At 42.9% G+C, this 18,388-nt stretch overlaps 1 protein-coding gene across 1 annotated transcript in view; it reads right to left on the bottom strand.

Moving 5' to 3' along the window:
• Nucleotides 1-18,388, bottom strand: part of SCFD2 (sec1 family domain containing 2) — a 189,370-nt gene that overhangs the window by 102,091 nt on the left and 68,891 nt on the right. The window contains exon 5 of the mRNA XM_032186590.1: nt 2,368-2,617. Within this exon, the coding sequence (XP_032042481.1) occupies nt 2,368-2,617 (250 nt within the window). The remainder of the gene's footprint in view (nt 1-2,367; nt 2,618-18,388) is intronic.

Genomic DNA, 18,388 nt, shown 5'->3' with positions numbered 1-18,388 from the left:
ACAATGACGTGCTTGGCTTTAACCATCCATTAAGATTTTAAAGTGGCTCTGGCTGGGATGGAGTTAAATGCCTTCACAGCAGCAGTGAAGACACGGTACCATGTTTTGTATTTGTGGTTAAAACAGTATTGATAACACAGGAATGTTTTGGCTATTGTCATAACATGCTCGCATAGTGTCAAGGCTTTCTCTCTTTTCCCCAGTCTGCCTCCTCAACAATAGGCTAGGGCAGGCAAAAAGTTGGATGGACACAGCTGCCACAATCTGAGCTGGCCAACATATACTCTATGCCATATAATGTCATGATCAGCAATGAAAATTGGGGTAGAAGAAGACAACAACAGGGTTTTAGCTCCTGAAGTGGCCACAGGTTGGAAACTGGCTGGGCATCAGTCTGTTTGTGGGAGGTGGTGAGTGACTGCCTTTATTTCACTTGTTCTTTTTCCTTTCTTTTCCTTCACCTATTGAACTGTCTTTATCTTGACCTGCAAGTTTTTTCTTGCGGCAAGTTCCTGCTGTCTTCTCATGTCATCCTGCTTGGGGGTAAGGGGAGGAAGAGTGAGCGGCTGGGTGGGTGCTTGGCTGCTGACTGAAGTCAATTCACCATAAATACTTCAAAACAATGAAATAACCCTTCTGTTCTCCAACATTGAAACTTTCCAAAGCAGCTCATGCAAATCACAAGTTTGATAAACTTGAAGGTTCATAATCCCATATCCCACATTGCAGAAAAAATACTTATAAGAAGGTGAATATTGTACTTCAGTCCTCATGCTTCTAACAGTCCATCAACTGAGTAAAAACAGAAGATTAATTTTATTTCATAAACTAAAGAAACTTTGCACTGAAACATTCATTCACCTGTTCATCTACACAGATGGTGAGTAAGAAAACCCAGATAATCATTTTTCTACTCAGGAAACATGCATATTGCAAATCAAACACAAAAGCATGTTCATCAAATTATGGAATTATTGACAGGTTATGTAAGATAACACAAGCACAGTGTGTATTTTGATGTCCGTCTGTGCTTGCAAATACATAAACTGAGACCACCACAGAGAACAAGAGAAGCCTCTATGTACATAGAAATGTGGCTTCTCTTTGGTATTGGACAGAAGTTTTAGAGATTTCAGATCTTCCCCCACTTAGGCGCAACAAACAGAAAAAAAATGTGATTCAAAACACTGAGGATCACAGGAAAAAAAGGCATAATATGAACATGGAGATTTACAAATGAGGGGCTGGACTGCACCTTATCCTGTAGAAGACACCACTGAAGTTGCAATTGAAACACCAAGTTGGGCAGTACATATTGAAAATGAGGAGAGTAAAAGTAAAAAAAAAAATAATATGAAAAACTGCCAGGCACAAATAGCTACAGACTGCACGCACCACGGCAAGATGATTAAAATAACAGCACAATGAAAATATGGCTGAAATGCCCATTCTGTGGTAGGAACCTTCTAACAAAATATTTTACACTCAAAGCAACAGCAGACCAGTCAGAGAACACCTGTACTGTGAAGCAGAAGCATCCACAGAGAATAATACCAGAATAACCAACAGCACTTTTATCCTACTGCCCTTGAGATTCTCCACTTAGGAAAATTCTTGGCAAAGGCTTTCAATGCTAAGCTCCTTACAACATTTTGATTTATATTTGTCTGCTCCATATCTCAAAGGTGACCTGGTCAATGACCTGTTCACTGTTAGTAAACATTAAGAAAACCCACAGCAGGAAGAGAGATCTCTTCCACCATTCAGATACGCCACCCTCGAGCCATAGCTCATTCATTTTAAGGAACTTTTTTAACAATATTTTTTTCTCACATGTGACATTGGTAGCAAGAGGTCAAGGCTTTCCTACTCTCTGAGTGCTCACCTAAAAAAAGGCTTAGTGTGCTATTTTTAAAGGCCAATATTCATGTCGTTTCAGCAAAAAGCTCAATGTTGGTTTTAGACACATTTCTTCTTTTATGCCAGACAGGCCAGACCCTAGTATTCACAAAACAACTGTGGTTCACTGAACACATTTCCAGAATTAATTTTGACTTTCCAAGGTCAACTTTACACTGATCAATGAAAGAAACCATGGAAAAGATTACCTTAAGAAAACACACCAACTTAGCCAATCTCTAACAAAAAGGACAAACTGTAGAGCTTTCATCGGACTCAGCACTATTCAAGTACAGTCTGTCAGCATTTGGCATATGTGAACATGGGAGATGGAACAAATCTACAGGAAATCCTCATGCTTACTCACATACCCTCTGCACCACAGGCGAGTCAAGTTGCTTTTATACGCTCCTCCTAGTTCCCATGTTCATCGCCATCCAAGCTCTCACCACACAAGCAGAATCCTACCTGTTATTTTCTGCAGCAAAGGAGATGGCTCTGCTTCATCACAAATAGCCTTGGCTAGAGCCTTCTTCACTTCTTCTTCGGCTTTGTCCAGCTCTTTTCCACCTTTGATTTCTCCAACGACAGAATACATGTATACCAGCAAGACAAGGAAGTCCTCACAGGTATAGTCATCTGGCATCCTCTCATTGTAAGGCTTGATCATCGTCAGTAACTGGTTCAGCACGTTGGGCATTTCTGACTCTCCGATACTCTGCAAAAGAGAAGGTGTAGGGCTCATCAGTTAGCACCTATTGCTCACCACATGCTGCAGTACAAAACTTGACATAGGATGTTCTGGAGACCAAACCAACAGGTTCAAAAAGGGACAGAAATTCTCAGATGACAGGTCTGTAACTGGACATTGGAAGGATTGGTGAGGGATGCATCCTGCAACATTCCTCGTGTAAGAGGCTTAGATGCTGGGAAGGTGCAAGGGGAATGGACAGCAAAAAAAGTCCAGATTTGTGTGTATACTCCCTAAATAGCATCAGCTATCACCACTGTCACGAGTATATGGCCTAGAAGGACCAGTAGCACCCAGAGGAAGAGACACAGAAGCACCCAACGTGAGGCATCCAGACCACGCTTGATCCTGCTGCTAAAGGCAGGGGATGACAGAAGTGGGCCTTAGTGCTTGGTCTGCAGCATAGACTCAAACTACCCAATATTTCAAGGATTGCAAGGATTGTACACACAAAAAATGTTATTTAAACCACAAGAGGGAATGTTGCTTAGATATAGAACCAACATCAACAGCTAGCCAGGATTAGGCCCACCTGTGCAGTAGTAATCTGTGTCCTTACATGTACTTTTGGAAAGTCTCTAGCCACACATTCCCAAATTTTTCCCCTGCTGAACTCCTGCCCCATGCAGCATACAGAGTAGGCAGTGCTCATTTAATGAAACACTGATCAATATTTGCATTCTCATTTGTCTTGGGCTTATTTGCTGCTCAGATGAACAAATTCCTTAGTTTCTTGCAAGTTTTTTCCTAGGCACTCCCAATATCAGCATATTAGCACTTAAAAAGCTGTTAACGATTAGATCTTCTCCATGTACCAGCAGGATGAGAGAACTGGAGCATCACTCTTTTTTTCTTTTTAGTATGGATAAAAATGGCAAAGCCCAAGGTCAAACATGTCTTCTACATTTTGGGCCTCTTCCTTGGCCTTTGTACTTGAGCAGAGAGTTCAAAGCCCAGCTCCCACGGACTTCAGTTGCTAGTGGGAGCTCTCGGCACATCTGTAAACCTGACCCTGTGCTTTCAGGTCAGAGACCCAGAAAATTAGAAACAGAGGGAACCACCCGTGAAGTGCGTGGTTTAAGTGACTGGCATGGCTTCTTAGAGGATCTCTACAACAGGAGCAAGGACAGGCTGTCTTTCTCCAGGGCAGCGATCACCTGCCTTGCGTGTGCTCTTCACCCTCTGCCCCCTTTGCAGCACATTTGCCAGCTTCTGCTGCTGTTGCAGGGGTCCCTCCCACCGAAAAAGCCTCCGTTGTAGGTAGGTCAGATTCATTCCCACAGCACATCCAGGCTGTCAGGTGAAAAAGGCAAAGGTTATGTGGAAGTGGGGAGCAGGAGGCTAAAAGATCATCGTAATGTGCTTGTGAGATGAAGGCTGGCAGAGAAAAGGAGGGGAAATCTGCGAGTATGCTGACATTTCCTAGGCCCTCAGGGGGCAGCGGTGACCTGGCAGACCCCAGAGGTCTCCTGCAACGCCACCCTCTGCACCCTGCCCCTCCCCCTGCGATCAGCAAGCAGCTCCCTATGAAAACGTGGGGATTGATTCAAGCGTGAAGGGAAATATCAAATGTCCTATTAGCCAAAGGGTCTAGATAGCAAGCAGCTATTCCTGGTTGCTACTGCGCTGACTTCAAACAGCCCAGTCACGGTAAACAGGCACCACAGCCAATACCATGTACTTTAAATAGATTCACTGAAAGCAAGAAAACCCACACAAACAAACCACCAAACAAAACCAAACAGAGAGAAATACAGGTTCATACAACAACAAAATCATGCAATTGCCTTTAACTGCATACATAACTTCAGCTCTAAGCCGGTCAGGGACTTCAGAACCTAACCCTGCGTGCACAAAGGGGAAGTTTTGTCCCCTGCCATATTCCATGCAATTTTTCAGGGGCTCCTGGCCTCGCCTCTGTTTTGTTTTCTCTGTTCTTTGACAAACCCAGAACACTAAAAGGCATCTCATAAACTCATTTTTTTTACTTACATTGGTTCTTTACAGATTTCAGTCATAGAGAAAGCAGGAATTAGGCTCTCAAAACCCCTTTTTCGTGCTGCTGGTGCTATAGGAAACACTTCTGCTAGCTTTGGGACCCACCCTGTTCCTGTCACGGATACACGTTTTGCCATGGACCAACCTTTCTAGGGACTTTAATGTGGTCAGGTGTCACGATGCCATTTGAACACATACCTTAGAGAAGAATTTTCTAACAACCCGCATGTTAAACCTAACGCTAAGTGCCACTTTGGACGTGAAGCAGTATAATACAAAGCTCCAGCAGTCAAAACATTTGGGAACAAAAAAAGAACATTTAGAAATTCGGGAGGCTTGGCACCACGTGTGTGTTCGGGAAGGGAGAGTTAAGTCACACGTAGAGCAAGTGCCAGCTCTGCTCTGCCCAGCAAGCCAGTCTGCTGCGTTTGGTGCTGGGCTGGCACAGGCCGGAAGCCAGGCCACCCTCATGGCAAGGCTGTTGGTTCCTCCATTTCAGCATAACCCTGCCTCAGTTTAATCAAACCTGATCTCTCCATTAAAAATGATGCATTTGGACACATAAGTTCTCAACTGTCTGCTCTTGTGATCGATTTCAGATCATGCAGAACCCAAAATGTGAAAAGACAAAACAAGTACGCAACTACTTGGAGGAAACCACTTGCAGCAAACAAAAGCCCAACCAGATATAAAACGCCAAGAACTGAAAATTAACCTACAGCTGGAGCTATTCTGGAATAGATAGCAAACTTCAATCTATATCAATCTACATTTCAAGTAGCGGCAAGCCCTGTGTCACGTATTACTTACCATCACCTACAGGCATATCATCTGTTCCCTCTCTGCCCCCTCAACACACAAACCCCCTACTTCACCCCATCTCTGGATATCTCTTAGCAAACTCCTGCAACACCAAAGACAAGTTCTTGAAAAGGATATGCTCTGTTTTGCACACCCAAATTACCCAAATGCACAGAGAAGGCCCATGGTCATACAAGCCAGCCCACTTCCAGCTCCTGATCGAGGAGCTGGTAGCTCCGGCAAGCACACGTGTTCAGCATCTCAGGCAAACTTTCAAACATACACGATAAAAAAAGATTTGGGTCTAAACTTTCGGGATGATTTACTGAGGGGAAGGCTACAACTCAACAACTTAAAGTAACAATTGCCACCTCTTATCTTCAAAGGAAAAATGAAAGAAAAAGAAATTAAGGAGCTATAATAAGCCGTTAACTTCAGAGCGCACAGAGGGTCTTTCTGGGGTATGAACTTCTCCGGAATGTTTTTTCCTTATCTCTTGGGAAATGGTGCTACAGAGGACTTCAAATACAATTGCCAAGTTTAATAGGCTATTTTGTACAAACAGGCCACTTGGACTGGAGCACGCACGAAAAAAAAAAGGGACTCGCAACCTTGCTGCAGAGCACAGCTCCGCAGGGAGCTGGGAAATATGCCTCCACCAAAACCCCCTGGCAGATCGTCCTTCTCCGGCCACCTCTGATGATGGAGGTGCTCTCTGCACCGTGGAACCATCAATCAATTACCCTGATTGAACAACCCTAAAGCGCAAGGTTTAAAAATGTAACTACCCATGACCCAAATTTCCTGCTGGTTATGTTGGCCTCAGGTTAGCCCCATTTGTCTATCATCAAGGGAGCCAATAAAAATAAGAGAAACAGGTCAATTCGGAGCTTTCCAAAGGCTGTATAAAAACATTAACACCGCCTAATTCAGTCAGCTAAGGCCCAAGCTCTAACGCCTTCTGTTCAGTTGCATTGTTTGGACGTTTTAATGCTATAATCATGTACTCTTCAGAATCCAGGGAGAGTCGGAGATAGATTTCTGTTGTTTTCCATGTCTGTCCTCCACCCTCCTTAGTTATTTATTTTTATAACTTAAGCCGTGTAATAATTTGCTATCCCTAAGGGTAAATGAACTGACGTCAGCTTGCTGATTTTTGCAAAAGGCCTGACTTTTGGCAGACGGGACAATAGCAAAGAAAGCACAAAAATAATTTTTCAGTGTTTAAACAGTGAACGTGGTATTGCTCTTCAAAATTGACATTTAAAATGTGATTTAAAGGATTGACAGGAATTAAGAGGAAGTGCAATAAACTCGGTTTTGCATTTCTGTGAAGGCTTTACTTTGAGTATGAATCTAAAGCAGTATGTATCACTGGACATCTTTAACACAACAGAAAACAGAGGAGGAAGAAGAGAAGAGGAGGGTCAGAGTTTACTTGAATTAACACGTGTCCCTGACAAAACTGAGAAGAGAACTGAGACACCGTAATCCCTTCCCATCCAGCCCACTGTCCTCAACACATCATTAAAAAAATTAAAGCAAAGATCAACTTCAAGCAAGTAGAATTTATTTTCTTTTAAAATCCAGGAGGTTGGAGGAGATAAATCTTCAGAGACTACTTCATTATGTAAATATTCTAGTGGCTTTCAGTTTAGGAAGCAAAACATTTTCAGCTCCTTTAGAGGTCACACGAGTTAACAGACTTTTTTGGAACATGAACCACAGGGCCTTAAAACAGCAAAGAATCTATCTGAGAAAAAAATAAAAAACAACCCCCAAACCCAGCTGTATTTAAAACCAGCAGAAGGATCAGTGGAAACTCTTGGCTCATTTACTGCCCCGTGCTTCTGGAACGCCCTGTGCAGGAGCTGGCCCTGAGGCATCGTATTCCAGCTTTGCAACGTGTACAGCAGACATTAAACAACTTTTTTTTTTTCTTCTTCAGGGAAGGCTTAGACCATCCTACCTCATGTCCCTGCAGATCCACTCAGATCTCATGTAGATGTCTGACCTATTCAGTAAAAGCTGCTGGTATTGATAATTTAGGACAGAAAACAGGGCTCATGGGTTGTGTGATATGCAGCTTTCTAATGTTGGTGTACCCGATTTGTAATGTTTTACCTGGGTTTGACTTTCTGTGTGTCGGGATTTTGGCTTGCAGAGCATTAGCCCCGTGCTATCTGCATGAAGACAGACCTGGGTGAATATTCTGGCTGTTAAAAGTGACAGCACCAGAGGACCAGATGGGTATGCAAAAACAGCTCAGGTCCTTTGATGGGAAGAGCTCTCTGCAGCAGTAATCATTTTAGTAAAATCCAGAGATGCTGCCAAGCTAAGGAGTTGCTGCCTTCAGTACTTAGCTGCTGTAACTCAGAAGCTGCAGTTTGTTACTCGCCGTTGTAGGAGGTCAGTCACCTCAGATTCGGGTTCAGCTGCACGTAATTCCTGTATGGATGAGAAGATGTCTGTGCTCCCTACTCCCATTAAAACAATCATTTCAGTTATTTCTTTTTCATAAAATGGTCTGTGGGTGACCGGTAATTTGACACAATAAATCAGCACACATGATCTTCCCATGCAAATTATGTTTTTCCATGGGAAGCTCTAGAAATCATCATAATTCTTGACTTAAGTAGGTTTTGATAAAAATGTACCCTCTGCTTTCTCTTTAAATATTTGTAGGGTATGACTGAAGAATAACCAACGCACAACATAACACAAAAAATGAAGATCTTTAAAGTCAATCTGTCCATGTCAAAAAACACAGCATAAAATAACAGGCTGCCTATTTAAGAAGAGGACACAATCATTTTGATAACTGAGGTATACAGTGGCTGTACACTTCTTTTCACAGGAAGTGAGTTGGGATGCCAGGAAAGTTTTAGTCTCAAACTTATGTTTACAGCAAGGGAGAGCTGACCAAGTTTTGCCTTTCAGGGTGAAGGAGCAAACTTCAGCCCTAGAGGAAGGCTGATGAAGCATCCAGTGAACTCTCAAGCAGCTTCAGAGCGGAGGTGTGGGATGCTGCCAGTAAAGGCCACTTCCAGTAAAAACATAAAAAATAAAACTAAGTCATTAAAGACTGGGAGAAAGATCACATTCCTTTTTGTTGGGGACCAAATCAGGTTTAAGACTTGCCTCTGTCAATACCAAGTGACTTGCATCTTCCTCGAATGGCAGCCTCTGTCTGGTCACTCAACAGATGACAGAAAAATCCACCAAGAATGCAAATAAAGAGGAAAACAGTTGAGAAAAATAAGAACTAAACTAACAGTGAGAGACACAGGAAATGGTAAAAAAGCATCAAGGGCTTGTCTCCTCTGTCACTATTCTTAAAGACTTCTCTGTCTTTAATGAAATGTTCCTACAGAGCCAATTCTACCTCCTGTCCCTTCCCTGCCCTTACCACCCACCCTATGCACTGCCCCAGGATCTACGTTCTCAAAACTGCAGCGACAATTTCCAGGCAGTCATATTAGACAGAGTCTTAAAATTCTAATGTAAACGAATAAAAACAAATAAAAGAAAACCAGTAAGCTCTTCAAAAGCTATTTTTAACCTGGCCCATGCTGCCAAAGACACGGATTCACATTTATCCTACGCACACACTCTCCCAATTCTCTTTCATTCTTGTCTTCTGCCTGCCACAACAGCCTCTTCCCTTTGTGTCAGCTAAAGTGTTTCTGTGACAGTGCATGAAAACAGAACATTTTGCCCAGGCCAGTCCTCTGATCTGGTTTACTGCTTGGCCACAGACACACTTCCACCAGCCACGAAGGCCAAGCACTAGACTGCTTCCTCATGCAACAGCGCTGGCTTAAAGCCTACATGGAGCTTCGGTTTGCCAAGAGATATAAAAGAAAATTATATAAATTATCACCTGCTCTTTGGATGACTTCTTCAGTACCCTGCCATACGGCCAGATTCTTACTTGGTGTCTATCAGTTAGCACCAGAGGCATCAGCAGTTCTTGGCCAATTTATACCTGCTGAATAGCTGTAGATGATGTTAGCATTCGCTCCAAAACAAAGTGATGAGTCAAAGGCAAGACAAATTAACTTACAACATAAAGCTTTTACAAAGCTTTGCAAGCTCTTCTGGTCAGAGATTTTTTTAACATGTGTCTTGCGTAATTCCAAAAACATGCCACTGACATTTAACAGCTAGTATGTGATAACACCAAAAATATTTTAAACAAGCTGTTCAAGCCGTATGATTTGAAAAACAAAACAAAACAATAGAAAAGCCCAGAAGAGTTCTTTCAGCCAACAACTCCCTAGACCACAATCATGACCTAAGCAAATGGTTTCCACCTATATACCATAGCCAAAGAAGCATATTCCACTATATTTCTTTAGCCAAGTCTCCTTAAGACATAAAAAGAAATTGTATTTTGAACAATAAAATTAAATTTTCCTCTTACTACCTTTCCACCTTCCTCCTGTCTTTACTGAGCACCACAAGTGCTTAGTAGAAATTTCCCATTTTCACAAATCTTGCAACTTCTTCAGCCTTTTTTTTTGTCTTGTGTTACAACAGGCAGACTCCGTTGCTGATTACTGTGTCAGAATTGTACGACTTAAACATGCGTTTTGAGGAAAATCAAATGCCATCACAGAGCTTCTAACAAACCCATTGATATCTCATCTTCCACAGTAGAGAAATCACCTCATCCCTGGGAGCTATGCTGTCTGGCGATGTATCATTACATCATAAAGTCCATTTTTTCTGTCTCTGGTTGGAAATCATCAAAGTCTACAGCTGTGTTAAGATAATTTAATGGATTCATGGGGGCTCAGCAACAGTATGCTGAAAAAAAATGATAATAAGTCTGGATTTTATTAGGGAAAGATCTTTAAGCATAAGGACAATTTTACTTGAATCGCTGCATGTTTGACATAAGAGACTCATCAAAAAATTTAAAAGGGAAAACTTCCAACCCACTCAGTCAAAAGCTTTTAGCTCTGATGGCTTCTACAGACATATTAAGTATAAACATGAATCAGCACAGTGAAAACTGTGTCAGAAGAATGAAAAAGCAGTGTGTGCCCAGTCAGTATAAAATACGCGTCAGAGAAAGATCTCGGTGCTATGCATGTCGGGTGTGTGTGTGTGTTTTTGGGGTTGTTTGTTTTTCTAAGTCTTGGAATAGTGGGAAAAACGCCAGAAGATGGTAGGGATTCAGTGCTGAGAAAAGGGCAGGGGGGTAACAAAATATTCCTGGAGGTTGAAACTCACATCACCTTTGAAGAGAACAATGGGAAAGCATTCAGACAGTACAAACTGAAGGATAAGAATCCACAGGGACGGAAAACAAATAAATGGGGAATAAATCAAGCAAAATACAGTGCAACCAAATCAGTTGTTCAACAGAACAGAATGTTTCTGCAGAAGAAGAGGTTTCTGCCCTGGAAAATGGTTACTGAAAAAGATTTGAGGGCTGCTCTGGACAAAGAAAAGAATGTGAAACCCTGCTCGAATCACCAGCTAGAAACCTTAAAGCTAGAAAAAAGGATAACCCAGGGGATATAAAAGGGCTAAAAAATCCTGAGTTGACTTGAGAAGGGAGGTAGGGATTGGCTGCTCGCTCTGTTCCAACGCAGGAACTAAGGGGCAATAAACGAGGCTGGTAAGAACCAGCAAAAGCCAGTCCGAATGGAGGTAGTTCTGCATGCAATTCGCTGAAATGTGCAACTCCTTGCCAGAGGTTGTTGCGCTGCTAAACTTTTACGTGGGTTCAGAAAGAATACGGGAAAACTCCCAGGGGAAAATAATTCTGTCAAATGTTAGTAAATATGCAAAAACCCACATCTGTTCCAGAGCTCCAAATGGTTGAGCCTCGGAGAGTATCACATAACCTTGTCCTCTTTTGCCTATCTTCTGCAGGCAGCTGCTTTTGAATATAGTAAGAAAAAGCCAAGTAGCTCAGCTACATCTTTGATCCAGAACTGACATAGCGAGCTCAAAGCCATGGCAAAAGGACTAATAAAACCATGAAGCACAGCATAACCAAGAGAGTACCAAAAGTAGGGGAGCAGCTTTATTCCAGTATGTGGCACTGCCAGGAGTAATTTTGATATAGTGCCTGGTGCCAGCGCATACATTTCAAAGAAGCTATGGAAAAGCAGAGATAATATCAAAGAGAGCTACAGAACAACTACAGGAATAAATTTCTCCGGAGGGAGAGCTGCCTTATCAAAAGGAAGAATTACATCTTCAGTTTACGTAAAACTCTTCAGACAGAAGAAAATTTCAGAGTACGAGGGAACTCTTTAAACTAGACAAAAAAAAAAAAAGGCACGGGAGAAACAACAGATGCTGAAACCATGATTTTTCAATTCTTAAGTTTGTGGAGGACCTCTAAGTGGTGCGCATATTTCGGAAAGTCTTTGGAGGGTTAATGAACAGAAGACAAGCAGCAAACACAAACTCAGTGGTCTCACGCAATAAAACACTATGCATTAAATGCATCTCGTGAATAAACCATAAACTCCTTGGCACAGTACTTAATAGCAGTGAAAAGAATTGTGGGCTGTGAGGGAAAAATAATTTTGAAATAGCAGAAAGGATAAGGTAATACATACAGAAATGCTGGACATGCTGTGAGGGCTGTCAGAGCAATAAATTATAAAAAGAGACTGCTTGACAGCCAAAATAACCCCATCTTGTGCCACAGCCTTGCCTTCTGAGGCACCTCTTCTCTCTCAGCCCTTTGTTCTTTGTATCATCTTTCATTCCTACGCCAGGCTAACTTCAGATGTTTCACAACTCCTCAGGGAAGCCTCCACACTTCTGGTGACGGGCCTGTCTGTGGTGGACGCTGGTACCAGAAACGAAAAAATGAGATTGCCTGGGACAAAGGTAACACAGGAAAACACATCTATTTCACATCTATTGTGAAAAACACACAGGATTTTGGAGCCTACATTACTGACTGGGCTCCTTCGAAGGAAATCTGTTTTCATATTGCTGTAGACTTTTTGATTGTGAGCGTTTTAACTCACCATCTTTTTTTCTTTTCTTTTTTTTTTTTTTTTTTTTAAACAAATCCAGTCAAATTCTGCCCAGAGAAGTTTCCTATTAGCAGACAATCACAACATCTATCATATATTACTGCAAGCATCAATAGCTAGTCAGATTGTGCCAAAGCATCAGACGAATCACAATTCCAACCAAGTTATGGCCAAGCACATACCTGAGAGCTTTCAGCTTAGAAATGATAGTACTCCAATTACATGTTGAATAAAGGTACTATTTTGGCCAAAACACATCCCATTTCACAGTAGCCCTGGAATCCAACTTTTTATTGACAATTTCAGTGGAAATGGATGTAGATCTGAGCAGAGCATTCTCTCCCTCCATCCCTTTTGTTTCTTTCCTTTTCTTACAAAACACTGTGAGAAACTTGGGGAGAAGCTATCATAAAATAAACATACCTGCCAGAAACTACTGGAAATTACCAAAATGTTAGGCATTGAAACTCATTGAGAGTCAAGAAGCTTGATGGCCATGTAAAACAGCAGCTTATATGAGATGATCATATGAGACCAGACGCTGGATCACACGCTACTGCATTTTCCAGATAGGAATTCAAACACCAGCTAACTTCACCATATTTTACATTGTCTGTAAAAGATTTTGTACTTGGTATGCAGATAGACAGAGACAGAATATGTGACATAAACCACAAAGCAAAATATGTGAATGTGGGAGATTTTGCACATCAGAAAGCTCCAGTGCTCCGCCTGCACGCCCCGCTCAGCCCACAGGAAGGAGACAGAACGGCAGCACAAAGACATGCGAAGGCAGATTATCAGTCCACTGCAGGGCACCGAGGCTGTTAATCAGTACAGTAAATGTTATCACAATAGACTACTGACATTTCTAGCCCTTGTACAAGGCTCGCCGTGCTTTAAACAGGATTCGGGCTTTCATGGTGATTAAAGGCAGATGTCCTGCGCATGAGTAAGTTTGTAAGTTATGAGCCTCCCTGTCCATTTTTGTGTGTGGAAGGAATCTGTCATAACAGGACATCTTCACTGGAGGATGCTTGCTATGGTTTGGTACAAGGAAGAGCTTTTTCTTTCCCTTTTTCAGAATGGGAAAATGAAACAAGCATAGAGTGTGCAGCAGTATCTCAGCCTATGAAATGTATCAGGTTCAAGCCCTAATTCTCCTCTCCAGTTTTCCACTGCCATTAAAAAGTAGTCAGATTGTCATCCAGAGAGCAGCAGATGGCAGAAACAACAGTGACATGTCAGAGTATGGATGTACATTTCTTCCTTTCTCGTATACAAGAGCAGCACCCTCAATAACTACTGATTATACATTAAGTATGAAACATCAAGCAAAATGCAGGCATAGATAAAATGGTGATTATTTTTCCAACGACATACTGTTACAGTGAAAAAATTCTGAAATCCCATTCTTTTGTTAACTTTCTCATCCCATCGTAGAAGTCTCCTCCGCCCCCAGAGGCCAACAGCTCCCCCTCTTTAAGCAAAGTTTAACTGTACTACATAAAAGCCACTCTTTCAGCCCTTTAATTCAGCAGAAATCCTCAAGGATGGTATCCATGCGCAGTGGTGAACAGATTGCACGCCCAGGGCTGGGCATGCCTGTGCATGGTTATATGACCTTCTAGCATGCTGGTTATTAGAAAGAATGCCCAACATCTGAATTTCTGTCATGCTGCTCCATGCTACATGGCCCTCTCCTCAGCTGGCAGGCAGCTGCAGTGCCTTTGTGGCTGGCTCCTTGCTCTGCATGGAGAAGACATTGGGCTGCTCTCCCCTACTGCCAGCTGCAAGAGCCACATGAGGGGCATCCTGGCTGCCAGAGATGGCTCCTGCCACAGCTCCTCCCCATCGTTCCTCCAGCATGAGCTACAAGCAGAAAAGTGATCTTGGCTTTTTGGGATCTCCCTCCTACTTGGCCGAGCGCCTGAGTCAGCGTAACTCCCTCCTGATATCACATTTTTGCAAAGGGAGCTGACTGGCGAGCTGGACATCTGGTCCCAATATCCAAAAAAACTTAAATCATGCATGTCATTCCAAACATTTAAGAACTTTAGATGTTTTCGGTTACTTTTGTATGTACTTCCTAGTTGCTTCGTGTAGGAAGGATTCCTTAAATTTCTCTCTGAAGCTCTGGGGAGATGCATATCAAGTGCCATTTTAACTAGGAAAACAACAGCCTTAAAGATAAGCCTGCATGTGTCCTAAACTATCTTTATATTAACTATTTATTTTAATTATGCAAGGAGAATATTAAGATGTGCTGAGTTATAATGCTTATAATTCAGACTTAATAAATCCGGTAGGAGAGGAAGGAAGCGTGGCCCAGGAGCCCAGCACCAGGCTGCCACTCAGAAGACCAGTGCTCACCTCCAGGTACACTGAGGTACACTGAGGTCCTGAGGTACACTGGTGGCAATGCAGCCCAGGCACAGCTTGAGCCTGCTGTAACCACTTAGCTGGCACATCCGCAGCATTCAAGCTGCTGGTATGGGTTTGTTTGGCTACTTCACAGTCTCTGTTGCACAAATCTCTTGCAAGAGTGAAAATAGAGCATGTCAATGTAATTTCTATTGTTCTTATCTGGTGCCCCACACCTCAAGCTGGAGTGCTTCCAAGTGTTGCTGCGCACAGCTCGTCCCCCTGCATAGCCATCCCACTGTAGCAGCAGAAAAACGCTAATTTCTTTTTTGGCAGCTACTAGAAAATTCTTCTCCCCTTCCACAGTACAGAAAGCTCCCGATTCTCTAACAGGCCCTCTTTCAGACCACTCACAGGACAGGAGAATCAGACATTCGGGGTGTAAGTGATATCCCATATGGAGATGCACAGCAGCAAAAGGGAAGAGGCATGAGAAACTACAGTCTGAATGAGAGAATCCAGAGGATCTTGGTTATATATTACAACTCACAAAATACTTTAAGTCATTTATCTGAGACTTGGATCCTATTTTGGAAGGCAGAATAGTATTACAAAGCTCCCTTAGACACTGTTTATTAACATCAAAATGAAATATGAAAAGTACTTTCTGTTAAATCCAGGATCTGGATGACTGTCATGACATGTACCCTAAATAAACAAAGTAAAATGGTATTACAATAGCTAGAAATAAAATTGTGTGCTACTATTAAAAATAAGAATAGATATTTACTACAGTAATGTATGTTTAATCCTTCTAAATATAAACTTTCAAAACTAACATCGTCACATTAAGCTACTCCCAAACACTACAATGCGAGTAGCTGCTCCAGTCCTCAGCTGGGAGACCCCCCCATCTGAAGCCAGTCTCTCAGTTTTACTGGGGCAAACACTCAGCCCTTTATCACAGGCTGCTCGGTTGGTCCTCGCAAAGACCCCCAAAGCCATGGGATTTCTATGTGACCATTTAAGAACTGCACCATCCGCTGGGAAAGGCAGGTGGGGAGAAGATAAATCTAGCCAGGGTTTTTTCTCTTTCTGACTTCACTTTTCTTTTTTAGACTTATCACAACAGAAAAAATAAACCAGTCTCAGGACAATCGTTCCTCCTGTCTCCAAATAACTTCCCTCCATCACCTCGGCCATCGGCACTTTGGTCAGACCCAAACAAATTACGGGTTGGTGGTCTCGCTGTTCCACCCCAAGCTGTGCTTTAATTAGTCGGAGCACTGACAAAAGATGATTGCAAAAACATTGGCCAATCTTCAAACACGAGTACACGCTGTCCGCTTTATTCCCAATGAAAAAGCTCTTAAAGAGATTTCGATGCAGATCTGCCTCCCGCTTGCGGCCCACGTCTGTAATGTTTATGTAAGTGGGGGATATAAATCTTTTTCAAATGAACCCCGCAGTTTTTAAACCAGCCTTGTTATAAACTGCCTGTTTCCGTTTTGCCTGCCTAAGCAAGCAACGCCGAGCCTACTCGGGGATAGACTGGAACTAATTTAATGTGCTCCAGGTTTAATCCCCGTCCTCCCAGCTTTTACTGGTGGGTTTTACACAGGGGGCTGCTGCTGCCTTTAACAATGATTCATGTGATAAGTGGGGCTTGATTTGTTTTGCTCCACGTCAGAAAACATGCAAGAGAAATGCCACCAAAATAAGTTAAAAAAAATTAAAATAATGAAAGTTTAACAGAGAAGCTGTTTCCCCATGCTTAGTGGTGAATTTATGAGTGAGTTTTTAGCTTGCTTTATGCAAAATAAAATCAAACATGCCCGTAGACCTCTGCAATTTGGCTGGGAGGGAGCCAGGAGGCAGCCATCCCCTTGCACTGACAGAGCGGGCAGCGGGGCTGATGCCCGCTCTCACGCACAGCAGGAATGAAACCCGCCCTTTATATGCCCGGCCTGCAGCGTGCCCCTGCTCTCCCGGACCCATCCCAGCCTCCAGGCTGCCTGGGGGCTGCGGGGAGGGCCGGGGGGCCACGTCCTTGCCAGCCCCGGTGCTAGGCCCGGTGCCAGGCCCGACATGGCGGCCCGGCCCCTGCAGGTGGCAGCGTTGCCACAGCGGGGCAGAGCCGCAGGCCCGGGCTGTGCCAGCCCTCAGCCCCATCAGGGTTTCTGCTGCCCGCTTCTGCCTGCCCTGTTCCTTCTCTCGTAACTCTCAGGAGAGAAAACACACTCGGCTGATCCCAAGACTGAAAAAGCGACGGCATTTGTATCTATATAAATGTTTATTTTTACAGTATGTGGCTGAATTACCGATGCGGAGGCCATAGATAGTATTTTGCAATCATCTTCTTAACGCAGAGAATTCCTCGCTCATTTACATAAACCAGATGTTGCCCTGACAAAACAAATTCCTCGAGGAAAAAAACAGAAGTCGCTATGTACTCCGTGTCTGAAATGAAAGATGATCCGAATATGCTGCATGAATGTTCCATTAGCCACCGAAGGCAAACATATACATTAAGCACAGCAGCTTTCTGCTATTTAGCAGAACTTCGTTGGGCCTTAGGTGATCTTTGGCAGAAGCGTTAGAAAGGGAAAATGAAGCTACGGAGATTATATCCCCTGCCTTCGATGGCTTTCACTCCCTTTGGACAAGCCAACTCACTTTCTTTGCCAGATCTGGATGCTCAGACCGAGTGGACGAGCACTCCAGGAACAGTGATTTGTGTTCCTCATTCCTGCAGCAGAATCAGCTCCTGGCATCCTTCCCCCAGTACCTGATTCCCTGAGGATCATGAGAGGAACAAGAAGAGTGGCTCATTAAAGTTCTGTGGTCTTTTGCTAGGCAAACTGAAGGACGCTGGGAATACTATTTGCTGCCACCAAAAGAAAAAATGCAAACCAAAAGAGTTTCCTAAAATCTCATCTACCCTTAATTCTTACTGCTTTTACTGAAATAAAAACACCCCAGCTTGCTAAACCTCCAGATTTTTATAGTAACCAACAATATCTTATATTTAATCTAAAAAGTTGAATTCATGGAAGATGCCTGTGCTCATTATTTACCTTGTCTTCCAGAACATACCATGGGCTGCCAAATCTTCCCAAATACACAGATCCACTAACTTCTGGTGTGGAGCTATCAAAATCCTGGTAAGAAAGGCAAATCCTCATCTCAAATTGTACAGTCCAGCAACAAATTCACAGTAAGTGCAAAATGTTCAACCTGAGAGTAAACTATCAGGTAACTGAACAACCAAACAACCAATAATAATGAAAACACCAGGAAAAGTGTGGTAAAAGCTGAATTTCATGCCATTCTCTGCAAAGAGTGCAGGGACGGCCATGATATTCAAAATACGCTTTGAAGCCTCAACTCTGAATATGGAATCCAGAAAGCAAAGGCAACTTTGATGACAGCAAAGCCAGAACAATGACAGGAGTCACTTCACTTGGGAACTTTTTGGGACTATTGGGATGTCCAAACTTTTCCTGTATCCTGAGATCTAGCTCCTGGTGGAATCTGCAGGCATTGAACAGCTTTCCTC

Source organism: Aythya fuligula, chromosome 4, assembly GCF_009819795.1.
Source record: "Aythya fuligula isolate bAytFul2 chromosome 4, bAytFul2.pri, whole genome shotgun sequence".
Taxonomy (NCBI): Eukaryota; Metazoa; Chordata; class Aves; order Anseriformes; family Anatidae; genus Aythya; species Aythya fuligula.
The sequence above is the reverse complement of the archived record's forward strand: the minus strand, read 5'-3'. Positions and strand labels throughout refer to the sequence as shown.